This window comes from Ahaetulla prasina, chromosome 1, assembly GCF_028640845.1.
Source record: "Ahaetulla prasina isolate Xishuangbanna chromosome 1, ASM2864084v1, whole genome shotgun sequence".
In the NCBI taxonomy this organism is placed as follows: Eukaryota; Metazoa; Chordata; class Lepidosauria; order Squamata; family Colubridae; genus Ahaetulla; species Ahaetulla prasina.
Window position 1 is genome coordinate 31,411,975 of NC_080539.1, and position 25,937 is coordinate 31,437,911.

Sequence of the window (25,937 nt, forward strand, 5' to 3'; positions counted from 1 at the left end):
GTAAGATTTGAATAGAATAGAATAGAATTTTATTGGCCAAGTGTGATTGGACACACAAGGAATTTGTCTTGGTGCATATGCTAGAGAGCATTTCACCGAGGCAGCCTTCGTCGGCGCCATCTTGGAAGGAAGACACAGGTGTCACAGACGTAACTGCAGTGCATGATATGAAGTTCAAAAACTCACTTCACTAGGTTGTGATCCAGTATCTAATCCAGTGTTTCCCAGCCTTGCCAACTTTAAGATGCATGGACTTTAACTTTCAGAATTCTCCACCAAACTCTGGCTAGGGAATTCTGGAAATTGAAGTCCATGCATCTTTAAATTGCCAAGATTGAGAAATTATTTTATGCTAATCTATAATAATACCTTGAGGTTTACAGATGGATCCATCATTTTCTCTGGTGACAGTGTCGCCAGTAAAATATCCCTGGGTGTCTGGACAGCTCTACAACGCTTGTTCAATGGCTCTGTGCCAAATACTGAATTGTTATAACATTAAGATTCTTTATATATATAATGCTTTATATATATATTTATATATATATTATGCTTTATATATATATTTATATATATAATGCTTTATATATATATAATGCTTTTCATAATATATATATAATGATTTATAGCTTTTTATGATAAGGAACACCTCAGAATTCCACCCCCCCTTTCCATTTAGCAATAGTAATATTACTTAGATTAGTTATGACCACAATTGAGCTCAAAGTGAAACATTTATTAAGTGAGTTTATGACTTTTCTTGCCATACTTATTAAGTGGATCACTGCAATTGTTAAGTTAGTAACACGGTTGTTAAGTGAATCTGGATTTCCTATTGACTTTGCTTGTCGGAAGCTCACAAAAGCTGATCACATGCTGATCACATCAAAAGCAGGAAACTGCAACCGTCATAAATATGAACCAGTTGCCAAACACCTTAATTTTGATTATGTGAACACGGGGATGCTGCAACAGTCATAAGTGTGAAAATGATCACTTTTTTTCAGTGCCATTTTAACTTTGTACGGTCACTAAATGAACTGTTGTTAAGTTGAGGACTACCTGTATAGTATAGTGCTTTAAGTAAATCTGGGCTAGATCTATTTTATTGGGATGCTTTCCTCCAGTAAGGTTAACAAAACTGTCCTTGGTTCTATAATAGTGGATTAAAAAATAACTTTAAGATAATCTCAGCCTTGAACAATTTTATTGTACAGCTCAGGTGTAGCCTGCTGGCTCCAATCAACTTTTAAAATGATTGTCCCAGTTTCCTTCATTCTACTTCCGTTTCTATCTTTTTTTGAATATGATGCAGTGGTGAAATGCTACGGTTTGCACCGGTTTGGGCAAACCAGTAGTAAAAAAAAGCAATCGGTTCCTTTGAACTGGTATTTCTGAGGATCAGCTGTGCCGGGTGATTTCAAATCGCTAGAAAGCAGGAAATCCTGCTTTCTAGTGCAGAGGTCAGCAACCTTTCGGACCTCAGGGACCATTAAATTCATAATTTTAAATTCTGCAGACCACTAATATGATCTGCCTAAGACCGGCTGGGTGGGCAAGGCTAGGTGGTCATGTGACTGGGTGGGCATGGTCACTCATATCAAGGGGCACTTGCCAGCCTCTACTCACCCACCCACTCCTCTCCTACCCACCCGGGCTCCTTAGGGCCCCAAGAGGAACCAGTTGTTGGAGCTAAGCAGCCACCATGGGAAAGATAAAGAATTGGCAAAACAGCTGGCTCAGTTCAAATTGGATCTGACCATGAAGGAGGCTCAGCAAAAGCACCTCACTGAGGACTACGAGCATAGGCTTTCCAAGAAGAGGGAAGGCCTGAGGGAGTGCAAGGCCAGGTACAGGCACCTGGAGGCTCAGTGGGCTGAGATGGTCAGCTGGTTCCAGGCCATGATGCAGTCCCACTGGAACAAGGCCCTCTGGTTCTTTGCCACCAGCAGTGCTTCCCTGCAGCCTTGGCCCAAAGCCCCGCACCAAGAGGCTGAAGCAGACCCCAAGTCAGAATTTCTCTCCCCCTCCGACCCACACAAAAAGACCCCAACTGTTGTGGCCCAGGCTCCCGGACTCTGACTCCTGGAGGAGGATGATTCAGAGAGTGAGGAGGAGGAGCTGGCAAGGACTGCTTCCCCTGGGCCCTCTTCCTCCCTGGCACTGACCCAGGAGGAGGAGGAGGGGCTGGCAAGGCCTGATTCCCCCGGACTTCTTCTGATTTGGCAACACCCCAAGACCAATCTTGACTCGATGCGAGACTGCGCAGACGTGACCAGCGCGCACAGCAGAGGAAGCTTTGGGGCAGGGCCAGGGAATGATGAGTCACGGAGCGACACCCACAGGGGATAAAAGCAGGAGGAGGAGCTTCTTGGCTTTTTGTGTTGGACAAAGCTGCGAATTTCCGCGGGCAAACTGTTTCATGGATGAAAGAATCTAGTTGTGAGTGACTCTTGCTTTATCTGTAATTTTCTAGTTATCTCCAGAGATTTTGGCAGGTGTGTGGGGAGACGTGGCCAGAACGTCTCTGTGCCAAAAGGAATCCAGCCAAGTGTAAATAAACTGTTGGCAGAAGGCCTTTGACTGACTTTTTGTTGGGAGTGTTGAGGGGAGGGGAAACAGAACACCGACTCTCTGAAGCAACACAAGCATTCATTGCATGTATCTGGCCCAGGGACCGTAGTTTGAGGACCCCTGATTTAGTGCAACATAAAAAATGCAAATAATTTTTCTGCGGACCACCCAAATTTTCACATGGACCACCAGTTGGTGACCACTGTTCTAGTGAATCTAAATCACGCAGCACAGCTGATCCCTCCCCCGCTGTTCTACTTACCTTCCCAAGCCTCCTTTTGGTGTATACTGTGCATGCGCACATGCAGCGCACACATTTGGTGTGTACTGCACATGGATGCACAGTACACATTTGGTGCACAGAGCGCATTCATGGCCAGCGAACCGGTGGCAAACCGGTTCAGATTTCACCCCTGATATGATGTATGATCATTCATTGCGAAAATTGGATGTGGCATTTTCCTGTGATACCCTTTTACCTTGAATGTGTCAACGCCTTCTCTTGGAATATCTCCCCCAGCTCTTCTCCCTTTCAGAAGAGTCTGAAGACCAGGCTCTGCCAACTCACATGCGAGTCACCGAGAAACAAGCAAATTTGGGGTTGGTTAGCGACTTGACGGTCCTTTCCTTTTAACTTTAATTATTCTATGCTTCTTTTAACTGGTTCCTTTTATTGAATAATACTCTTACATGGTTTTATGTTTTTATTGTACAACATCCAGAATCTCTCTGTGAGTGAGATGGGTGATTTCAGGCTCCAAAAACCAAGAAAGAGACAATGAGATTCTTCTAAGCAGATTCCTTTATTGTTCCTCACCTACAGACAGAAACCTTGCCAGTCCAAAGCAGGATGTCTGCACCATAAAACATACTCTGGGAACTATTGGAGAAGATCCACCTTAACTCTCTTTCTCCCACACAAATTATCTAAACTGCTTTGTCTTCTGCTCCTCTGGAATACATTCCCTCCCTCTTGGGAATCTGGACAGCACAGGCAGTATATAAATTTTTTTTTTGTTTACATTTATACCCCGCCCTTCTCCGAAGACTCAGGGCGGCTTACAATGTATAAGGCAATAGTCTCATTCTATTTGTATATTTTTTTTACAAAGTCAACTTATTGCTCCCCCAACAATCTGGGTCCTCATTTTACCTACCTTATAAAGGGTGGAAGGCTGAGTCAACCTTGGGCCGGGCTCGAACCTGCAGTAATTGCAGGCTCTGTGTTCTAATAACAGGCTTCTCTACTGCCTGAGCTATCCCGGCCTTATTTGACAAATAAGTTAAATAAAGACTTTTTTTCAAATTATTCTTGACAGTATTATTGATGAACAGTGTAGCTCATAAACTGTCAATGAAGATCCAACTCACTGATTGCTTCCTTAGTCAGTGATGCCCCAAAATGCTGGTCCACCTGTTTTCACAGCACATGACTCCATCATACCTTACGGGTTATTTTAGATTACAGTTGCAGGTATCACTTAGAATAGATGATAATAATCTTTTTTCCAGCATAGGCACTGTGGTGGCACAGTGGTTAGGATGCAGTATTGCAGACTAGTTCTGCTGACTGCCAGGAGTTCGATTCTCACCGGTTCAAGGTTGACTCAACCTTCCATCCTTCTTAGGTTGGTAAAATGAGGACCCAGATTGTTGGGGGCAAGATGCTGACTCTGTAAACCACTTAGAGAGGGCTGTAAAGCACTGTGAAGCAGTATATAAGTGCTATTGCTACAAGTTGCTTTAGCTTAAGCTGCTCGTTGCATTTCTGTTTGCTTTAGTTTAGCATCTCTGAAATATTGCTCAGATTTATGATGTGGTATAACTCATATAGCAGAACCAGTGTCCAATTGGATTGATGTGGTTGTGCCATTCACATATGGAATCACTTTAACATATGGTATGAGCTGTATTGCTGGTCTCATTTTATTATTAATATTTTTTGTTATAAGTTTCCAGGTTATCTATCCTTGTTTCATTTAATTATAAAGTTCTTTATTGATGGCACATGCCACTGCAGAACTTTTAAAGTAGTAGCTTAGCTGTTTATCTTTTACAAATACTTGGCTTTTTGCTCAGTGACAAGATCTCTTGTTGCATTTTCTATATATTTCTCCTTTAAATCAATATTGAACCGGTGTCGGTGAATCCCTGCCACAGGGTAGCCCTTTTCATTTTGGCATTTTAAAATGTTTGTATGCTATGGAAAGTTTCTTCCTATTTGCTTTTTTATCAACTGCTATAGTAGCACCATACTAGTATCACCAACTGCTATCCTATGGTGCCTCTAACAGCAGTTTCCACAGAGATAGCACTTTCAAATACTTTCTAAAACCTTAATTTTTGTAATGTTTTTGAAAGCTTCAGCATTCCAGGGACAAGCTGATCTTTCAACGTATTATTTAGCCAAATTCTCAGTGCTGAGATAGCATTTTAAATTTAGCTGATATGCTTCAAAAAAACCTACTCTTTTTTTTTTTGTCCTTATAAAACTATGAAATGCTTTCATCCGTACTAAGTATGGTCGCAAATGTTCCTGAATTATTGTTTCTAGAGCTTCAAAACTGAATTGAAAGGAATAATAATAATAATAATAATAATAATAATAATAATAATAATAATAATATTTTAATTTTTATACCACCCTTCTCCTGAAGGACTCAGGGCGGTTAACAGCCAGATAAAATACAGTACAATACAATACAATAAAATCACTATTAAAAAACTTATTCGATATGGCCAATAAAATTAAATTATAAAATACATATTATAAAATAAAACCCCATTTAAAATCCAATTTAAAAACCCCTTTTTATGACAGTCCTGCTCGGAAGAATAAATACGTCTTCAGCTCGTGGCGAAAGGTCCGGAGGTCAGGAACTTTATATGGCTAAGCTTTTCAAAAAAAACAACAACCCTTGTTTGCGTCTATTAATCCTCAACAGGCATCAATATTCAGCAACGATTTAATTGCCTCAAAAAAAATGTTCAAGTCTCTTGGTAGTTACTGTCCACCCATCCATACCACAATTAAGCATATGCAGATTCCCCTAAAGAACAATGATTGGGGAAGTCTGGGAACTGAAGTACACACATCTTAAAGTTGCCATTTGAAAAACAGTGCCCTAAGGTAGGGGTCTGCAAACTTGGCTCTTTTAAGACTTGTGGACTTCAACTCCTAGAAGCAAAGCTGGCTGAGGAACTCTGGGAGTTGAAGTCCACAAGTCTTAAAGGGACCAAGGTTGGAGACCCCTGCCTTAGGACATCACTTTTTCCCCCCAGTGCTGTTGTAGCTTCAAACCATTGCCAAACAAATGGTTTTAGGTCAAGAACTACCTGTAATCAATCAATAATTCCAATAACTAGTATACAAAACACCTGTTGTATAGGAGCAATTTGGAATAAATTGTTTGGATAGTTAGTTGAATTTGCCCTGGCCTTTTTTAAAAATCAGGGTCAGTGGCTTGTAATGGGGCCTCTGTTTCTGGGTTTTCTTCTGTGCTATAATGTGAAAAATTGCTTAGAACATCTGCATTAAAAGTGTTTTCTTAACCAGATGTATTAACGTACTGTTTGTAGATTTGGATACTGTGCCTCTGTAAACTGCTACAAATCCAGTCTTTCCTTAAAAATTTCTCTTGTTTATTTTCTTCCCATTTTGAAAATAAATGTTGCTTTTTTGCAGCATTCTATGGCCAGCCTTGGCTCAGGATTTTTGTGTTAGATTCCTGCTATTGGCAATAGGTTTGTAGAAAAATTGTCACGCCAGATATATTTTTCTGAAAAAAAATTATGTTGCAAGCATTGTTATTAAATACTACTTTGTGAGCAATTTTTTCCTTTCTCGGCTCTAAAATCTAGATACTAATGTTCTGACCATCCTGCTTGTTGCTGTGCTTATGAGCTGCTGAGAATCACCTGCCAAAGTAATCTCACCTTTTTTTGGTGGAACACAGCTGTACTTCCCCAACAGAAAGAGACAACGAACACAGATCCTAGATCAGGGGTGTCAAATTCCAGGCCTGGGGGCTGGATCTGGCCTGCAGGGCCTGCAGGGTGCTTAAATCTGGCCCACGGGGCTGCCATGGAAACAGTGAAGGACCGGCCTGCCCTCCTGAGTTCTGTTTTTGCTGGCAGAGGGTTGCAAGAGGCCCTCACAGATGGAAACAGAGCTCAGGAGCCTGCTTTTGCTGGCAGAGCACTTGGGCCACCATAGGTGCCCCCAACACGAGTGACATTGAGCTGGGCACACCCACCTCAGCCCCCCAAGGTCAAACATGCCTGTAGCAGCCCTCAATGAATTTGAGTTTGACACCCCTATCCTAGATGGAAAGGTTTCTGGAAATTCCTCATATCAAAGTAGTTTCTTAGTTATTCTTTTCTCTATTCTATATTAATTCTCTGGCTGCGAAATCTATTTCAACAAATAACTTAGCTTCGCAACAATCCTGAGGCAGAACCAGCAGGAAGAAAGTAACCTGCATACATGATGTCTAGGGAGATTCTCAGTCATCCAGGTCATGGTTGTCCCAAACATGCTTTTTTGAGAGGCAACTGGATTTTCTTTGTTTTGCTTGAAGATGTCATCTCTAATATAGTTTTAGGGCACAGGGAGAACAAAAATCTACTTTGCAAATATGTAAGGAAATCAGCCAAGGGGAACAGACTGTCATTGTGGCCAAAGGCACAAAGGAAGGCGAACCTGATGGAGCATGTATGTCCCTGCTTCAGTTTAGAATATCTCTATTCAGATTTTCCTATCCAGATATTCTGTCTGGATACCCCAAAACAAAACAGAGTTGCAGGCGTTTTGGGTCTGGTAAATTTTACGCGGTTTTTAAAAACAAGGCTACCATAGCCGAGCCGCTACACAAATTACTAGGAAAAATGCTGCATGGTCTTGGGGAAAGGCGGAAGCTAGAGCATTCAAGCAATAAAAACCTCCTGTCTAGCGATAGCCTATTGATACAATACAATAGCACACTACCATTGGTGCTAGTTTGTGATGCATCCCCTACGGGTGGGGCTGTGCTCAGCCACAGGCTGCCAAATGGCACAGAAGCCCCTATAGCGTTTACTCCCGAACAATGTCCTCAGCTGAAAGGAACTATAGTCAGTTGGATAGGAAGCCTTGGCCATAGTCTCCGGGTAAAGAAGTTCCATGAATATGTTTTCGGTCGCGACTTGAAATCGTCACAGACCATAGACCCTTGTTCTAGATGACCAGCGTCAAGTCCTTGGCAACTTTAAGACTTGTGGACTTCAACTCCCAGAATTAGTTGCCAAGGTTGAAGACCCTTGTTCTAGATGACCAGCGTCAAGTCCTTGGCAACTTTAAGACTTGTGGACTTCAACTCCCAGAATTAGTTGCCAAGGTTGAAGACCCTTGTTCTAGATGACCAGCGTCAAGTCCTTGGCAACTTTAAGACTTGTGGACTTCAACTCCCAGAATTCCTCAACCAGCTTTGCTTTGCTGGCTGAGGAATTCTGGGAATTGAAGTCCACAAGTCTTAAAGTTGCCAAGTTTGGACACCGCTCTTAAAGGATACTTAAGGTTCGGTCTAAAAATGACTAGACCACCCCAGAGTAAATTATGTTTGCCATGTGTTGTACTTGTGACCAAGAATGTTTTGCGTTGATCTAAATTTGAATCAGTTTACGCAATGCCAAGAATTGATGACTCACTCATTGGATAACTAGGAGAGATGGGTACATGTCAACCCTGAATCTAATGTAGGGCTATTGGCAGATCCCTTTGGAAATAACTTCAAGGAAAAAGCATGCCTTCAGTGTCCCACAGGGACTATTCTATTTTATGTGGATGCTATTTGGATTTCATGGGCCTTTGCAATCTTCTGGAGTTTGATGGATTATTTTCTCTCAGGCCAAGGAAAGTTTTGTACAGCCTACCTCAACCACCCGACTGCAATTTGAGCTAGAAGAAAGGTCTGTCCCACCTCAGAATTGCCATAACCAGTTCTAGATCAGGGGTCTCCAACCTTGGCAACTTTAAGCCTGGCGGACTTCAACTCCCAGAATTAGTTGCCAAGGTTGAAGACCCTTGTTCTAGATGACCAGCGTCAAGTCCTTGGCAACTTTAAGACTTGTGGACTTCAACTCCCAGAATTAGTTGCCAAGGTTGAAGACCCTTGTTCTAGATGACCAGCGTCAAGTCCTTGGCAACTTTAAGACTTGTGGACTTCAACTCCCAGAATTAGTTGCCAAGGTTGAAGACCCTTGTTCTAGATGACCAGCGTCAAGTCCTTGGCAACTTTAAGACTTGTGGACTTCAACTCCCAGAATTAGTTGCCAAGGTTGAAGACCCTTGTTCTAGATGACCAGCGTCAAGTCCTTGGCAACTTTAAGACTTGTGGACTTCAACTCCCAGAATTAGTTGCCAAGGTTGAAGACCCTTGTTCTAGATGACCAGCGTCAAGTCCTTGGCAACTTTAAGACTTGTGGACTTCAACTCCCAGAATTAGTTGCCAAGGTTGAAGACCCTTGTTCTAGATGACCAGCGTCAAGTCCTTGGCAACTTTAAGACTTGTGGACTTCAACTCCCAGAATTAGTTGCCAAGGTTGAAGACCCTTGTTCTAGATGACCAGCGTCAAGTCCTTGGCAACTTTAAGCCTGGCAGACTTCAACTCCCAGAATTCCTGGGCTACGGATAGACAGGGAGGATCCACCCCACTGAGAGCAAGGTTAGGGCAATCAGAAAGGCCCCAGCACCCCAAAACAAAACAAGGCTACCATAGCCGAGCCGCTACACAAATTACTAGGAAAAATGCTGCATGGTCTTGGGGAAAGGCGGAAGCTAGAGCATTCAAGCAATAAAAACCTCCTGTCTAGCGATAGCCTATTGATACAATACAATAGCACACTACCATTGGTGCTAGTTTGTGATGCATCCTCCTACGGGTGGGGCTGTGCTCAGCCACAGGCTGCCAAATGGCACAGAAGCCCCTATAGCGTTTACTCCCGAACAATGTCCTCAGCTGAAAGGAACTATAGTCAGTTGGATAGGGAAGCCTTGGCCATAGTCTCCGGGGTAAAGAAGTTCCATGAATATGTTTTCGGTCGCGACTTCGAAATCGTCACAGACCATAGACCCTTGTTAGGGTTGCTGGCGGGCGACCGCCCAACGCCCGTGGCACTTTCGCCCAGATTGACCCGATGGACTATCTTTCTGGCTGCATATTCGTACAAACTGCTACATCGGCCAGGAAAGGAGTTAGGGCATGCAGACGCCTTGAGCAGATGCCCTTTACCAGCGACTATCGAAGACCCCACTCCGGGCACACCCGTCTTGTTAATTGACTCTTTGGACTCTGGTCCAGTCACTTCCAAGGAGGTGGCTCGGGCTTCTTACAAGGACATTACATTAAGGACTGTAATGGGTTGGGTGCAAAGAGGATGGCCCGCTGCGGGTGAGCGTTTAGGAATTTGTAAAAAAGCGCGGGGAATTGTCGGTGCAAGGGGGGTGTTTGCTCTGGGGGGATAGGGTGGTAGTCCCAGAGAAATTGCGGAAAAAAGTTCTGGAACTTCTGCACGAAGGCCATCCTGGGATCGTGAGAATGAAGGGTTTAGCCAGGAGCTATGTGTGGTGGCCCTTGATGGACATGGAGATTAGCGATAGGGTTGGGAAATGCCAAGCATGCCAGGAATCCAGACCACTACCACCAACGGCCCCAATCCGAGAGTGGGAGAAACCCCAGGGCCCATGGTCCCGAATCCATATCGACTTTGCCGGCCCGTTCCACGGCCAAACATTCTTAGTGGTGGTAGACGCATTTTCCAAATGGCTGGAAATCATTCTAATGAAATCCATGACCGCAGAGGCTGTAATTTCAGTCCTGCGGCACCTTTTTGTAACACACGGGTTACCAGACACACTCGTTTCAGACAACGGGCCACAGTTCACGGCGACCCTTTTTGAGGGGTACTTGGCGGAGGAGGGCATCCGACATGTCCTCTCGGCGCCTTTCCACCCTGCGACGAACGGCCTTGCAGAGCGTTTCGTCCGGAGCGCAAAAGAGGCATTGTCCAGAATCAGACCCGGGGATTGGCAATTAAAAATTGACACCTTCTTAGCGGTACAACACAGAACCCCTTGTGTAGCGACTGGCCGCAGCCCAGCAGAGCTACTGATGGGGAGAAAGCTTAGATGCCCGTTAGACCGGTTAAACCCGAACTACACACCAGACGGGTACAAAACAACACCGGGCAAAACAAGAGAATTGACAGTAGGGAGTTCCGTATGGGCACACAATTATGGTGAAGGCCCAAACTGGCAAAAGGGAACAATCCTAGAAACAACCGGGCCCAAATCATATCTCGTAGAAATAGAGGATGGCCGGGTTTGGAAACGCCACATAGACCAGTTAAGAAAAAGAATAGCCACCAGTCTAGAAACAGACGAAACAGGCCCTGACTATCCAATGATTGAATCCACAGCTAACTCAAACCCGAGAAAGCCGCAGGACTTATCTGAGTTCCAGCGACACCAACCGGTCCCTCCGAAGGAAAGCAGGAACGACTCTGCAAGTAATCCAAGGCCGGATGGCCTGGAGGAGGAGCTGAGAGGAACGAACAGTCCCTCCGGCCAGCTCGATTCACTCCCAGATAATGAACTGCGCAGGTCCGAAAGAGTTAGGAGACGCCCTGCGTACTTACGTGACTACGTAGAAAAATAATTATTCATTTTATGTAAATAGGGGTAAAAAGTTTTCTGGGAGGGGAGGAGTGTAATGTATCTTTAAGGGTTTTGGAGGGAAAATAGAGCGGGAAATAGCACGTTGCTAATTGGCTGATAGCCTCCAGCTGAACTGTATATAAGGAGGGGTTTTTACCGTTTGCGGTTGCTGGGTTCACCATATAGTAAAGAGCTGTTGTTACTCATCTGGTCTCCTGCCTCGTTATTGCCCGAATCTAACAGTAAGGAAATCAGCCAAGGGGAACAGACTGTCATTGTGGCCAAAGGCACAAAGGAAGGCGAACCTGATGGAGCATGTATGTCCCTGCTTCAGTTTAGAATATCTCTATTCAGATTTTCCTATCCAGATATTCTGTCTGGATACCTTAAAGCAGGGGTGTCCAAACTTGGCAACTTTAAGACTTGTGGACTTCAACTCCCAGAATTCCTCAACCAGCTTTGCTTTGCTGGCTGAGGAATTCTGGGAATTGAAGTCCACAAGTCTTAAAGTTGCCAAGTTTGGACACCGCTGCCTTAAAGGATACTTAAGGTTCGGTCTAAAAATGACTAGACCACCCCAGAGTAAATTATGTTTGCCATGTGTTGTACTTGTGACCAAGAATGTTTTGCGTTGATCTAAATTTGAATCAGTTTACGCAATGCCAAGAATTGATGACTCACTCATTGGATAACTAGGAGAGATGGGTACATGTCAACCCTGAATCTAATGTAGGGCTATTGGCAGATCCCTTTGGAAATAACTTCAAGGAAAAAGCATGCCTTCAGTGTCCCACAGGGACTATTCTATTTTATGTGGATGCTATTTGGATTTCATGGGCCTTTGCAATCTTCTGGAGTTTGATGGATTATTTTCTCTCAGGCCAAGGAAAGTTTTGTACAGTCTGTCTCAACCACTCGACTGCAATTTGAGCTAGAAGAAAGGTCTGTCCCACCTCAGAATTGCCATAACCAGTTCTAGATCAAGGGTCTCCAACCTTGGCAACTTTAAGCCTGGCGGACTTCAACTCCCAGAATTAGTTGCCAAGGTTGAAGACCCTTGTTCTAGATGACCAGCGTCAAGTCCTTGGCAACTGCTTACAACCAAAAAAAGCAATATGCTCACAGTGTCTTCTTTAACCAGATTAACTGAAAGTGAAAAGAGAACTAGGCTATAGAAATCTTGGTAAATTGGTATGCTTTGTTTGGCACCCACTTTAGCTTGAAATTTATTCTGCTGGAACGTTCTCTTGCTAACCATCCTTTCCTTTTTTGTTTTCACTATGGAGGTGGCTGCGAGTTTTCATGATCTTGCATTTGCAAGATCCATCTCTTTACTGACCTCTGAGAAGCCAATTGCATCTAGTTTCATCATTTGCAAGATCCATCTCTTTACTGACCTCTGAGAAGCCAATTGCGTCTAGTTTCATCATTAATTTGGAAAAGTGCTATCTTGTTCTCAGTGAACCAAAGTTTCTTGGCTAACTAGGGAATGGGTGAGAAATCAGATTCTGTATTCTCACACAATCTGTTAGAAATCAGAGTCCCAGTGGAAGCAGATTATCTGGGACCCTGCTATTCAGGATTCAGACTGATTATGGGATGGAAACAGCGTTGGTTGCTCATTGGGACATGGATGGAGGAATGCAATTGCCTGATTCCAATCAGACATCTCAGCAGCTTTTAGTACCATTAACCATGTATCTTGTTGATTCAGCTTCTAGGGCTGGGATTTGCACTGTTTTGCAATATTTCCTCTCCTATCAGAGTGGTTTTAGCTTGTAGTTATAGACTGGAGGAACAGTACGTGAGGCCGTGGTTATTCCAGTGAGAGGTACTTCAGGGCTCAGTGCTTTCCCCCACGCTATTTAACATCTGTATAAAGCTGGAGGTCAGCTACTGTTTTGGGATGAGATGCAGTCAGTTATGCATTACCAATCTAGGGCAAGCCAAAGATACTGGAAAGAAAAGCTTGGATTGGTATCTTAATTGGTATCTACGTCAACTACCTGACCTTCGGACCTTTCGCCGTGAGTTGAAGACTTACCTATTTATTCGTGCAGGACTGGCATAGAAATTTTTAGCAGTTTTTAATATTCTGATTTAATTATTTGGGTTTTTTATGTTTTAAATAGTTTTAATCTGGCCTGATATTTAATAAGATTTTTATAATTGTTTTTATTATGTATATCAGTACTGTTTTATTTTGGCTGTGAACCGCCCTGAGTCCTTCGGGAGAAGGGCGGTATGAAAATCTAATAATTAATAAATAAATAAATAAATAAATAAATGGGGCAAAAAAAGCACAAATTTGCTGCAAGACTGAACTGCTATATATTGGTCCTGATAGTTATTCTGGACAAAATCATGGTTCCTTTGAAGAAGCCCCTGCATCACTCTTCCTGGGTTTAAACCAGTGGTGGGTTGCTACCGGTTTGCCCCGGTTCAGGCGAACCGGTAGCAGTGGTGGCGGGAGGCTCCGCCCACTCGCCCAGACATCACCATATATGCTCCGTGAATGTCAGCGAACCAGTAGCAGAGGTAAAAGTGAAACCCACCACTGGTTTAAACAACAGGGAGAGAGTGTAGTCAGCAATGCCTTTGCTCATTTTTGACTGGAAAAAAAGTTATGATGTTACTTGTACTGGAATCCTCTATCATTGTTAAATCATGCTTTAATCATGATTTGTCGATCAGAAAGGTCGGCAGTTCGGCGGTTCGAATCCCTAATACAAGTCTCCTGCATGAGCAGGGGGTTGGACTAGATGACCTCCAAGGTCCCTTCCAACTCTGTTACTGTTACTGATTGGGTTACTGTAATGTCCACTACGGGGAATAGTCTTTGGAAAAATTACACACATTGTGGATCCCACAATGGATCAATTCCACCAGTGCCAGCTAACACCTCTCTTGAACTCACTGCACAGGTTATCAATAGGCCTCTAGACTCAATACAGATATTGATCTATATCAGAGTTTCTCAACCTTGGCAGCTTTAAGAGGGGTGGACTTCAACTCCCAATATTCCCCAGCCAGCATTGCTTTAAAGTGCATGGATTCTACTCCCAGAATTCCCCAACCAACAGGCTTTAAGATGTCTGGACTTCACCTCCAAAAATTCCCTAGAATTCCTTTGCTGGAATTCTGAGAGTGTATGTCCACACACCTTAAAGTAGCCAAAGTTGAGAAACACTGCACTATATAATCTTATATGGCAGAGGATCTAGTTGACAAAATTACATTTGTCTGTCAAGGGAAGCACCTCAGAAAGAGCTGTTAAGAGTCTCCACCCCCTTAAAAGTGAAATAATAGTTCTTTTAGAAAACATTTGTTTCGTGAATTTCATCTTTGTAAGGAGCATGTTGTCAAACTAGCATCGATCTGTGTCCCATCTGAGTCTGTACCATCCCATAATCCATGGTAGTCCCACAGGGGAATCAGTGTTTGGAGGTAGACATTTGAATGTAGAAAACCCAACTTCAGTTTTCGGCATGTTTTGATGAAAAGGATCAGTAGCCGCTATAGGGATATTTTACCATTGGAGAGTTGGCTACTCAGGTGGATGTACTGCAAGATGAGCAAAACTCTCAATAGATTTTGCAAAAACTGGAATTACGCAGTTGCTTGGTTCTCATCTTGCCAAGAAGTTATGGTCAGGATGTTAGTTGTATTCACAATGAATATTCAAAATAGCCAACTTATCACATCCATTATCACAATTTTTTTCTTACAGGCCCAGGCAGCAAGAAGAAAGCTTCAGGACCCTGTGGCCATCTAGGATCCTTGACTGCTCTCAAATATGCTGTGGTTGGTCTCTACTTGCTGGTGTTCCTGATCTTTGTGGGACTTTTTATCCTTGCAGGTAAGAATCAGACTATATTGAAGCAGCTGCTTGTCTAAAAAGAGAGTTCCAAAACTGTTTGCAGAGCAGGAGTGACTTACCTTCTCATTCCTGTCTATCAAATAGATTGGCATTGGCTAATAAGAGGGCATTTAAGTTACACTTGGTTTAGCATATAGGAAATTGGAGAAATGGTTGCTGCTGATTCAAATAAATTGTGTAAAAATTGGGTATTTTAGGATTTTAAAGGTAACAACCAAAACCTTGAACTGGATCAATTTCATTATGAAATAATATCCATGTTCTCATCCCAGGGATCACTGTCCAGTTCTCCAGATCCATTCTGTACTCATGTTTGATATGTTCTCTTTATGTCGCCATGCTTTGTTTCAGGAGCCAAAAATATATTTGATCTTTATTATATATGTGAAAAGAATAGTTATGCTCTGGTTTGATACTAATAATTCATAAGGGGCCCGCCAGCACATAAAACAATCTGTGGTTACTCAGGGCATGGTACTTTAAAATCTATATACAGATGAACTTGTCCATTGGGAGGGGAAATAGCCCTTTGCAGAGAACAAACACATCAGGTGCCTCCGACATAAGTGCTCAATAATAGGCTCTTTTGTTTGGTTTCTTCCCTTCCTCCTTAACATAATAATCATATAGTATTTTGGAATCCATATTTACTCAAGTCCAATCAATAAATATATTTCCCTTCCCCATTTGAAAGAATCACAGCAGTAGAAATTAAGAGAAAGAGCTTCTCTGTTTGCAGTTTGGAGAGATACTGAGCAAAATGAGCAAATAGACTAGGATCATGTGACACACCATATTACCCAGGGGTCTTCAACCTTGGCAACTTTAAGCCTGGCAGACTTCAACTCCCAGAATTCCTCAGCCAGCAAAGCTGGCTGGGGAATTCTGGGAGTTGAAATCCGCCAGGCTTAAAGTTGCCAGGGTTGAAGACCCCTGATATAACCCATTGTTTGCTCAATCATAACTAAAACCATAAAGTATAGTTTCAAAATCACAATTCTGAGTAGTTCAGAGAACTGGTAAATACCACCTCTGACTGGCCCTGGCCCCATCTATTCTCTGCCTCCCGAGTCCCAGCTGATCGGGAGGAAATGGGGGTTTTGCAGTATACTTCCCCTGCCACGCCCACTATATCATGCCATGCCATGCCACGCCCACCAAACCACGCCCACAGAACTGGTAGTAAAAAGTTTTGAATCCCACCACTGGCCCTGACTCCCAAAACTTCTGGGAATCTAAATATTGTATGATGACCCATCAGAAGGACCAACTTGCATTTATTTCCTGAAATCTTATTCCAAAATGCTGTTAAGGACGCAGAGGCATCTGTTGTTGCCACAGTTGCATTGAAGCATTAACAGTCAACATTTTGACAAACACATCACAGTAAAGCCCAAACAGAATTCAGAGTACATATTGTGCGCATTCAATATAAGCTTCGCCCTTCATCTTAGAATAGCTTGCCTCAACCCTACCATAGCAAGAACAGTCATCAGCACAGTGTGAAGGGAAAGTGTTGCTGGCCAAGCTGTATGCCAAAGCAGACCCTTATATCAAGAATTGGCATCTATAGGTATATGCTGAGGCCAATGTACTAGCAGGATTCATGGATGATTGCAGCATAGTAGCTGACATTTGACATTATATCTGGCAATAAATAGTTTGACATTTTAATACACAACAGTGGGTTGCTGACCTTCCCAACAGGTCCATCCTGTTCTTTCCTTCCTGCCAAATATGGGCCACAGAACTTCTGCCATTCCACAATCTGCTCAGTTATGAGAATAAAATTAATAAACAGGATCAGAGAGACAACAGCCAACAGATCATAAGGTGATGGAGAAGCAACCATCTATGAATAAATTCCTCCATGCAAAATCATGGTTTGTTTGCTGAATAAATCACGCGAAGATATATCTCATGGTTCACAAATGAAAATACTAGGCCCATACAGTATGCTATGCCATCACGTTTCTTGGACAAAACTGAATGGATGTGCACCCAAGAGTGCAATGGATTGCAATCCTCTTACATACCAGCTGAAGACATCATTTTCGGGCCTAGATAAACCATCTATTCACAGTACTTATTCCTTTCATCTCTGTTTCTGTTTCAAGGTTCTTGACTTTCATTCAAGTAAGGTCCAGGCCTGTCACCTGCTGTGTTGGGGTTACAGCTCACAGTATTCCCAGCCAGGTTGGAGGATGCCAGGCAATAGCAATAGCAATAGAATAGAATAGAATAGAATTTTTATTGGCCAAGTGTGATTGGACACACAAGGAATTTGTCTTGGTGCATATGCTCTCAGTGTACATAAAAGAAAAGATACGTTCATCAAGGTACAACATTTACAACACAATTGATGGTCAATATATCAATATAAATCATAAGGATTGCCAGCAACAAGTTATAGTCATTCAGTCATAAGTGGAAAGAGATTGGTGATGGGAACTATGAAACGATTAATAGTAGTGCAGATTCAGTAAATAGTCTGACAGTGTTGAGGGAATTATTTGTTTAGCAGAGTGATGGCCTTCGGGAAAAAACTGTTCTTGTGTCTAGTTGTTCTGGTGTGCAGTGCTCTATAGCGTCGTTTTGAGGGTAGGAGTTGAAACAGTTTATGTCCAGGATGCGAGGGATCTGCAAATATTTTCACGGCCCTCTTCTTGATTCGTGCAGTATACAGGTCCTCAATGGAAGGCAGGTTGGTAGCAATTATTTTTTCTGCAGTTCTAATTATCCTCTGAAGTCTGTGTTTTTCTTGTTGGGTTGCAGAACCGAACCAGACAGTTATAGAGGTGCAAATGACAGACTCAATAATTCCTCTGTAGAATTGGATCAGCAGCTCCTTGGGCAGTTTGAGCTTATTGAGTTGGCGCAGAAACATTCTTTGTTGTCCTTTTTTAATGATGTTTTTGATGTTAGCTGTCCATTTGAGATCTTGCGATATGATAGAACCCAGAAATAAATAGCACTTAGGCATATATACCAGTTCACAGTGCTTTACACCCCTCTCTAAGCAATTTACAGAGTCAGCATGTTGCCCCCCCCCAGCAATCTGACTCCTCATTTTACTGAGCCCGGAAGGATGGAAGGCTGAGTCAACCTTGAATCGGTGAGAATTGAACTGCTGAACTGTTGGCAATCAGCAGTCAACAGAATTAGCCTGCAGAATAATGCATTCTAACCACTGCACCCAGTGGTGGGATTCAGTCAGTTCGCACCACTTCGGGAGAACCAGTTGTTAACTTTCTGAGCAATTTGGCAAACTGGTTGTTGGAAGAAATCATTAGGGAAGAGGACCGGTTGTTAAATTACTTGAATCCTACCACTGACTGCACCACCAAGGCTCTTAATTCAGGACAGATTGATTCAGGCTGTTTTGGCTCCAAAACTCTTAACCCATGTAACAGAAATGAAGATGATAAATATACCTGAGTGTCATTTCCTCTATGGGTTGGCAATGAAATCCTCAGAGGACTGGGACAAAGATAGGACTTGGTCGGTCATTTCCCCTGCTTCTTTTCTTTCCCATCTTTGCAGGACAGTGAAGCATTATTGGACGTCCAGGTTGTCACCGGGTTTCTTGGGCTTTCCTTTTCATTTGAAGGATTAGTCTCAGGTGTTTGCTTTCTTTTATAGTAACCCACCACTTGCCTTCCTACATTCTGCCACTTTATACAATCCACTTATTTCTCCTTTTATTTATTATTCTCTACTGTGAATATCTGCCTTTTCATGAAAACTCTTGGTGTTTCTGAGGAACAATGCTGAGCTGAAAGACAAGATGGCGCCATCGTCTACAGCCAGACTGGCAACCAAACCTTATTTCAGTCCTGGCAATTTTCTTCTATAAAATCTGAAGGTGGCAGGACAGATTAAGGGGAAAAAAACCTATTCTTTTCTCCATTTGCTATCTCAGGCAGGTTCTTCACTCTGCCTAACAGTACGACTGACTCTAATTCAATACATGAGCATTCTTAAATATTAATCTGGTTAATCTTTCTGGGGACACAGAGAAAGTGACCTGGGAAGGCCTGCTGATTTAGATAGACCTATGTTTAAAGAGGGAGAAATATTTGCTATCTTCTACTTCTATATTCCTTCTCTAAAAGTGAGAACACCACCACTTCCTTGGAAGTCATGTAGGGGGCTGGCAATCCTACATTGCAAGCATTGCCCATAAAGAGTCCATTGAGATGGCCACAGTTGTTTATTTTCTTGATTTTTAAAAAAAATCATTTTAATACTTGGCAGTTATGTAAACTGCCAATTGTGAGATTGTAGTAGGGAAAGAAATAAAACAACAAACCATGTAGTACGTTTGCCTAAAGATTTTTTTCCATGCGAAGCATATGAAGCAGCTGGCTAATTTGGCAAGCTGTTCACTGTGCATTCAAAATCCGGGAAGCAGCTGTTCAGGGTTATTGGTCAGAGTGGCACTGGATGGGGGTTTGGTATTAATTCACCACACCACCCTAATCTGCCACTCAGATTAACAGTTTCGTTTTCCCTAATGGAGTAATGAGAGGATGAGGGTAACATGTTCTCCACCTTCTTGTTTCTGCCAAAGGTGGCTTTTTGTGTGTGTGTGCAACATCTGATTGCAATCAGAATCAAGACAGGAATTCTCCCCCTCCTATGAGAGATTATTGTGATGCCAAATTGTTATTTTTGTGTTTGCTTTCTCCCCCCATCTCTCTCCCACCCCATTATGATTTCTCCCTTGAGGAAGGTAAATGAAATTAAATATGAAAACATCCGCCCACCCACCTCCCTAAAAATACTCCTTCCAGGGCGGAGGATGAAATTGCAATGTGCCTGGAATAGAAGGCCCCATTTTCCTAAGAGGAGAAACATGAGCATGAATCACCAACTAAGTCATCACAGTGGATTTATTTAGACTTGCCATTGAAATATGTAGAATTGAAAGAAGAGCTCTTTTATAGCAATAGCTAGACTATACTAGCATTCTTCTCAATTGTCATAGACATACCAGCTGGAACCGATGGGCGTTACGTACAATCTCAGACAACTGAAGTTGCAAAAAAAAAAAACCTGGCCTAGATGATTTGGTCCATTTATCTCAGCACTGCATATCTAGTTTCAAAGTTGCAGAGATCTTTCCCACTGCACCAACCTTAGAGGCTGGAGGGAGGAGATCCAAGAACATCCACTTTGAGAAAAAAGTTGACTGTCTGGCCATTAGCAGAAACTAGCCACAGTGACTCTATAGTCAAAAAATAGCATTTCAGTGAAGAATTGCATTAGAAAACAGAGGAATGTTTTTTGATACTTAGCCTATGTGTTTCTCAAAGCCATTTGGTAAATTGGCCTCTTTGGCCAACAAAATGTAAGACCTGTTGGTATTATGGCCATTCTGAAAGGGGAAAACCAGATGACCAAAATCCAGGAAACATCATATGCATTTCAAGTCTGTTCCAAAGTGATTCATAGGGTCAGTTGGGACTGATTAGAATCATGTGCTTTGACCCTCAGAATAGATACATGATGTCAAAATTATCCCAGCTGGACCTCATTTGAGATAGCTGGATTAGGGGACTGGAGACTAAAATATATGAAGAACCGTTACAGGGAACTGGGCATGGCTAGTCTAGTGAAGAGAAAGACCAGGGGAGACATGATAGCAGTGTTCCAATATTTGAGGGGCTGCCACAGAGAGGAAGGGGTCAAGCTATTTTCCAAAGCACCTGAAGGAATAATGGATAGAAACTAAACAAGAAGAGATTCAACCTAGAAATAAAGAGAAATTTCCTGACAGTGAGAACAATCAACCAATGGAACAGCTTGCCTTCGGAGGTTGTGGGAGCTTCATCGCTGGAGGCTTTCAAGAAGAGACTGGACTGCCATTTGTCAGAAATGGAGTATGCTTGGGCGAGGGGTTGGACTAGATCAGGGGTCTCCAACCTTGGTCCCTTTAAGACTTGTGGACTTCGACTCCCAGAGTCCCTCAGCCAGCAACTCTGGGAGTTGAAGTCCACAAGTCTTAAAGGGACCAAGGTTGGAGACCCCTGGACTAGATCACCTTCAAGGTCCCTTCCAACTCTGTTAATCTGAAGTGAAACTCAAGTTTCAAGAAGTCTTTATCCAAAGCAGAAAGGAGCCACTTGTCACAATAAACAACTTACAAATTAGTATACATGATCCCAAACAAAGGAAATCAAAGAAGGCTGTTGACATTGTGCACTGAAATAAAACTAATCTCTCCATTAAGAAACAGATTCCTTGATCAAAAGCGAGCTACAAATATAAAAGATTTGAGTTATCCTTGGCCAAACTCCAGCTATACTGGGACTATGCCTCCCAGAATTCTTATCCAGTTTGGCCACCAACAGGCTGGGGAATGGGAGGCCCAAGGCAGAGCAACTTACTAGGAGTAGGGAAATATGGCCATCAGTTCTCCCTCATGTGACCTAATTGGTTAAATTCATTTCTTTCTCATCCCCAGACAAGAAAGCAGAGAATAAGAAGCAGCTGTTACTACTATATTAAATAAGGGGTGGGGGGGAGATCCTCAGCTTCCTTCTATAGTCCTGACAAGTTTAATTCTTTCGTTTATGAATACTTCCTAACCTTTCCTCATTTTAAAAGGCCAAATTTCACAAGATAGCAGCAGCATCTTCTCTCTGTGATTTTAATTAGCCTCTTTCCAGCTCAATGAGGCATTTTGGAAGGGTACTTCCAAGAACTAACTCTGGACAGTCTCCATGCAGGGCACTCTTGAGTAAAAGCCCTTCCTGGAACTGAGCATAAGGATTATCTTTGGACTGATTGTATATCTGAAGGTCTGACCGCAGTGTGTTCATTAAGGGCTCTGGCTGTAGATTTGCTTCTTCTTTGCCCTTTTGGACAAGGGAGGAAAGAAGGAAGCAATTGTACATTTTTCCTGTCACTTGGACTAGAAGGGGAAAGTGGCACCACTCTGATATATTTTACTGCAATTGGTCAATCAATCAATAAGACCTATTTCCCCTCCCAAAATTGTATTTACAAATTACAAGAAAATTTTAGCAAAACATCTCCATATACTAAAAAACCCTAATGCAAGTAACAAAACAATTTTTAAACTTTAAACAGCCGTTCATTGTTCAGTTTTTCCATTGATGAACTTGTAAAAAAAGGAGGACTCTCCAATTATTACTTCATTAATGAACATTAAAATACCACCACACTTTTCATCATTCCACTGACAAACTTGCAAAACTACCCCAAATGACTATGGAGGGTAGTGACTGGGATTGGGGACAGAGTAACCAACTGGAGTAGAGTCCAGCAGATCAGTCTTTTGTTAGCAGCGTTTTTCCTAACTCTTACCCCTAAGACCAGTGGTCCCATAATCTTTCTGGCTCTGTGGACCGGTGGCAGTGGCGGGAGTGTGGTGGGAGAGAATGGTTTTACGTATGCACTGCTTGTGCAAATGCAGCTTTGCACGCTTGCGTGTTTGCCTGCTGCTTGCATGGGCTGGTTGGTTCCCAATGGACCATGGCCTGGTACTGGGCTGTGGACTGGGGGTCAGGGATCCTTCCCTAAGACCCTTCAACCAGAGCTATTAATAATATACCTGAATGTTCCAAGCATGCACTTTGCAATTGACTCCATATCACTCCACTGGGCCATACTAGACTCATATAGATGATATATCCATACATTCCCGAGAGTGATGCTTTTAATTCTGCCTACCCATACCCTTTGATATCTGGTGTATATACTGGCACTATTTGTTTTTTCCTCTCTTTTCTCTAATTTTTGGAAGCTGTCTGGACAAGAAGTCCCTGTAATTTTCTTGGCAAAGTTTGCCATTGCCTCCTTCTTAGGGCTGAGAGAAAGTGTCTGGCCCAAAGTCATCCAGCTGGCTTTGTGGGATTAGAATTCACAGTCTCCTAGTTTGTAGCTTAATGCCTTAACCCAGAGGTTCCCAATCTTTTTCGCCCGCGGCTCCCCCGGAAATCCGACCTGCAACTGTGCATGCGCACCAGACGCCCCAGAAATGGCGCATCAGCGCCAGACCCAGCGGGCGCAGATATTCTGGCTCCTGGGAGCCGCGGCTCACACTTTGGGAATCACTGCCTTAACCACTTATGCCAAGGCGATTTTCATTATTTGTTTAGAAGCAAGCATAATAATGGAAACCAAATCTCCATTGCTGTAGAAAAACGTGTGACATCATTTGAACATGAAAATCCATTTTGTATCACAATAAGTTATAACCTTGACAGCACAGGAACTGTCCTGAAGACTCCAACATCAAATAATAATGTATGGTGTTACAGGAGAATCCAACATAATAAAAATCTGTACTCTTCATTAATTTCACTGCTCCTTTTAGGAATATTTCTGTTGGAGTCATTTGATATATTTTGGATTATCCATAAAGAAGTAGGAAATATTCTGTTTCCTCCAAAGCACAGCAGTGTTTAAACAATCCTTGATTAAATGCAGTGTGAAACACAACATTGAGAAGAATAAATGAAATGGTTTTCTAGCACCCATTCCTTTTGTCCCTGCCTCTCCCCGCCACCTCAAAAAAGATGCACGTCAGCAGAACTGGGAGACAGACCATATTTTGATAGTCTCAGCTTTTTTTTTTGTAGAACATTTTCATATTTGTCCTAAGCAAAATAGTTAGAATTACAAAGCTTTGCATCAGCCCCTAACAACGTTGCAGAATGTTCATCAGATCTAAATTCATTTCCTAATGTTTTATTATTTAGATGACCATCCTTCAACACTGTTTGTAATGCTGCAAGAAATGGGGCATATCCTTTGCTTTAGAAGCAATAACTTGTAAAAACAGAAGGAAAAGCTACAAACAGAGGCACTTCAAAAATAGTTGACACTGAGAAGAGAAGGGGCACCCATTGTCAATCATAATAGAAAATATTTGAAGAATAATATTGCTTTCCGGTAAATTATTTTTGCAGCAGCTGGGGTGAGTCTACCCATAGTTTGAAACAGCTCTTAGAAAAACAGCTGTAAAAATGACTGAAGCCTTAAGCAGTGCTAGCGTATGAACACTTGAGTAACCTTTGAGACCCCAAAATACGGAGTCTTGTCAGCACTGAAATTTGTTTGAAATTCAAAATTCCTCAGAAGAGGTTCATCAGCAGACCATGAGTCACCACACTTTGGTGTATTTTTGTATATGGATATTCTAATCTGTATTAGAGTTGTAATCCAAAATGTGGGTTGAATACTGTCCAGCTATTCTCAAGAACTATTCTGTATTTGTGACCATAGCACAGTTTCACACATCACTGATACAAAGTCAACATTTCATGTTTATTTTCATTGGGCCGGTTTAGCTCTGCCTGGTAAGGCCTGTTATTAAGAACACAAAGCCTGCAATTACTGCAGGTTCGAGCCCGGCCCAAGGTTGACTCAGCCTTCCATCCTTTATAAGGTAGGTAAAATGAGGACCCAGATTGTTGGGGGGGCAATAAGTTGACTTTGTAAATATATACAAATAGAATGAGACTATTGCCCTATACATTGTAAGCCGCCCTGAGTCTTCGGAGAAGGGCGGGGTATAAATGTAAACAAAAAAAAAAAAAAAAAAAATTAACTACCCCAACATATGCATGTTCAAAAATGGCTTTTCAAATACATTAGATTACATTTCATTTCATTTTTATTAGGACTAATGCTATTTTAATTTATTGTATGTTCATGTTATAACTATCATCAGTGACAGAGGGTAAGGATTAAACTTAATGCTTAACATTTAAGGGAAGGAAGAAATGTAATCTAAATAACCAGCCAGGAAAGTAGGTAGGTAGATTTTTTACTGTATTAGGAAACTGCTAGGAAATTATCAAATAATATGACTCCAAATATAGTTATATATTAACAGCTTAAATAGTTAATATTAAATAACCAGCCATGTCATAATCCATTGTTTGGTCTGTCTTCTTTTAGTTAAATGTACTTCTTTCTGCTGATTGTTATATAAATTCAGAGGACAGCTATTTGTGCAACATGGTTGGCTTAGATCCCACAAGTTAGTTAAGCCAAGGGGCCTCTAATAAATGTCAGGCCAACTGGATCCCAAGGGTAGATCAAACCATTAAAAACAATTCACTGTCATTTTTTTTTAAATAAGTTCTTTGCCACTTCATAAATTTTTAATCTGTATATTTGGCTAACTTTTTAAATTTGGTTTCTTTTAAAGAAAGCAGTTTCTAAGCAAAATCTGTAATCTCTCACAAACTTGATTGGAGGAAAACAGCTAGTCTGAAATTTCTTCTCTATTTTCTATTTATATTGGGTAATTAACATCTTTTCTAATGGGGTAATTTTTCTTCATTGCTAATGATAAGGGGGGTAGGGTGTGTAGAATAATTTCATCCCTATCTTAATTAAAAATGACGTAATTATCAAAATTTATATCTAACTGCTAAGCCCCAAAAAATTAATCAAACTTGACATTGCATAGAAAGTGAACAATATTAATATGCAGTAATACACACACCACACACAATGCCTTGCATGAGGTATATAATATGTACCTCCATGGCATATAATATATGTGGGTATATGCATAATTTTTATTTTTTATATTTATTTATTTATTTATTTATATTTTGTCATGTTTATGTATTGTACATTAGAGGTGGAGACCTTTGAGAGCCGTATGCTATGAAATTTCATTTTAATATATGCCGATTAGCGTACATTCAAATTGACAATAAAATTATTCTAAGTCTTCTAAATCTAATAGTCCTGCATACAAATATATGTAAGAGTATGTATGTATGTATGTATGTATGTAT

General features: G+C 41.9%; 1 protein-coding gene across 1 annotated transcript in view; it reads left to right on the plus strand.

Moving 5' to 3' along the window:
- SCARA5 (scavenger receptor class A member 5) overlaps positions 1-25,937 on the plus strand; it is a 130,927-nt gene that overhangs the window by 21,972 nt on the left and 83,018 nt on the right. The window contains exon 3 of the mRNA XM_058164748.1: positions 14,998-15,126. Within this exon, the coding sequence (XP_058020731.1) occupies positions 14,998-15,126 (129 nt within the window). The remainder of the gene's footprint in view (positions 1-14,997; positions 15,127-25,937) is intronic.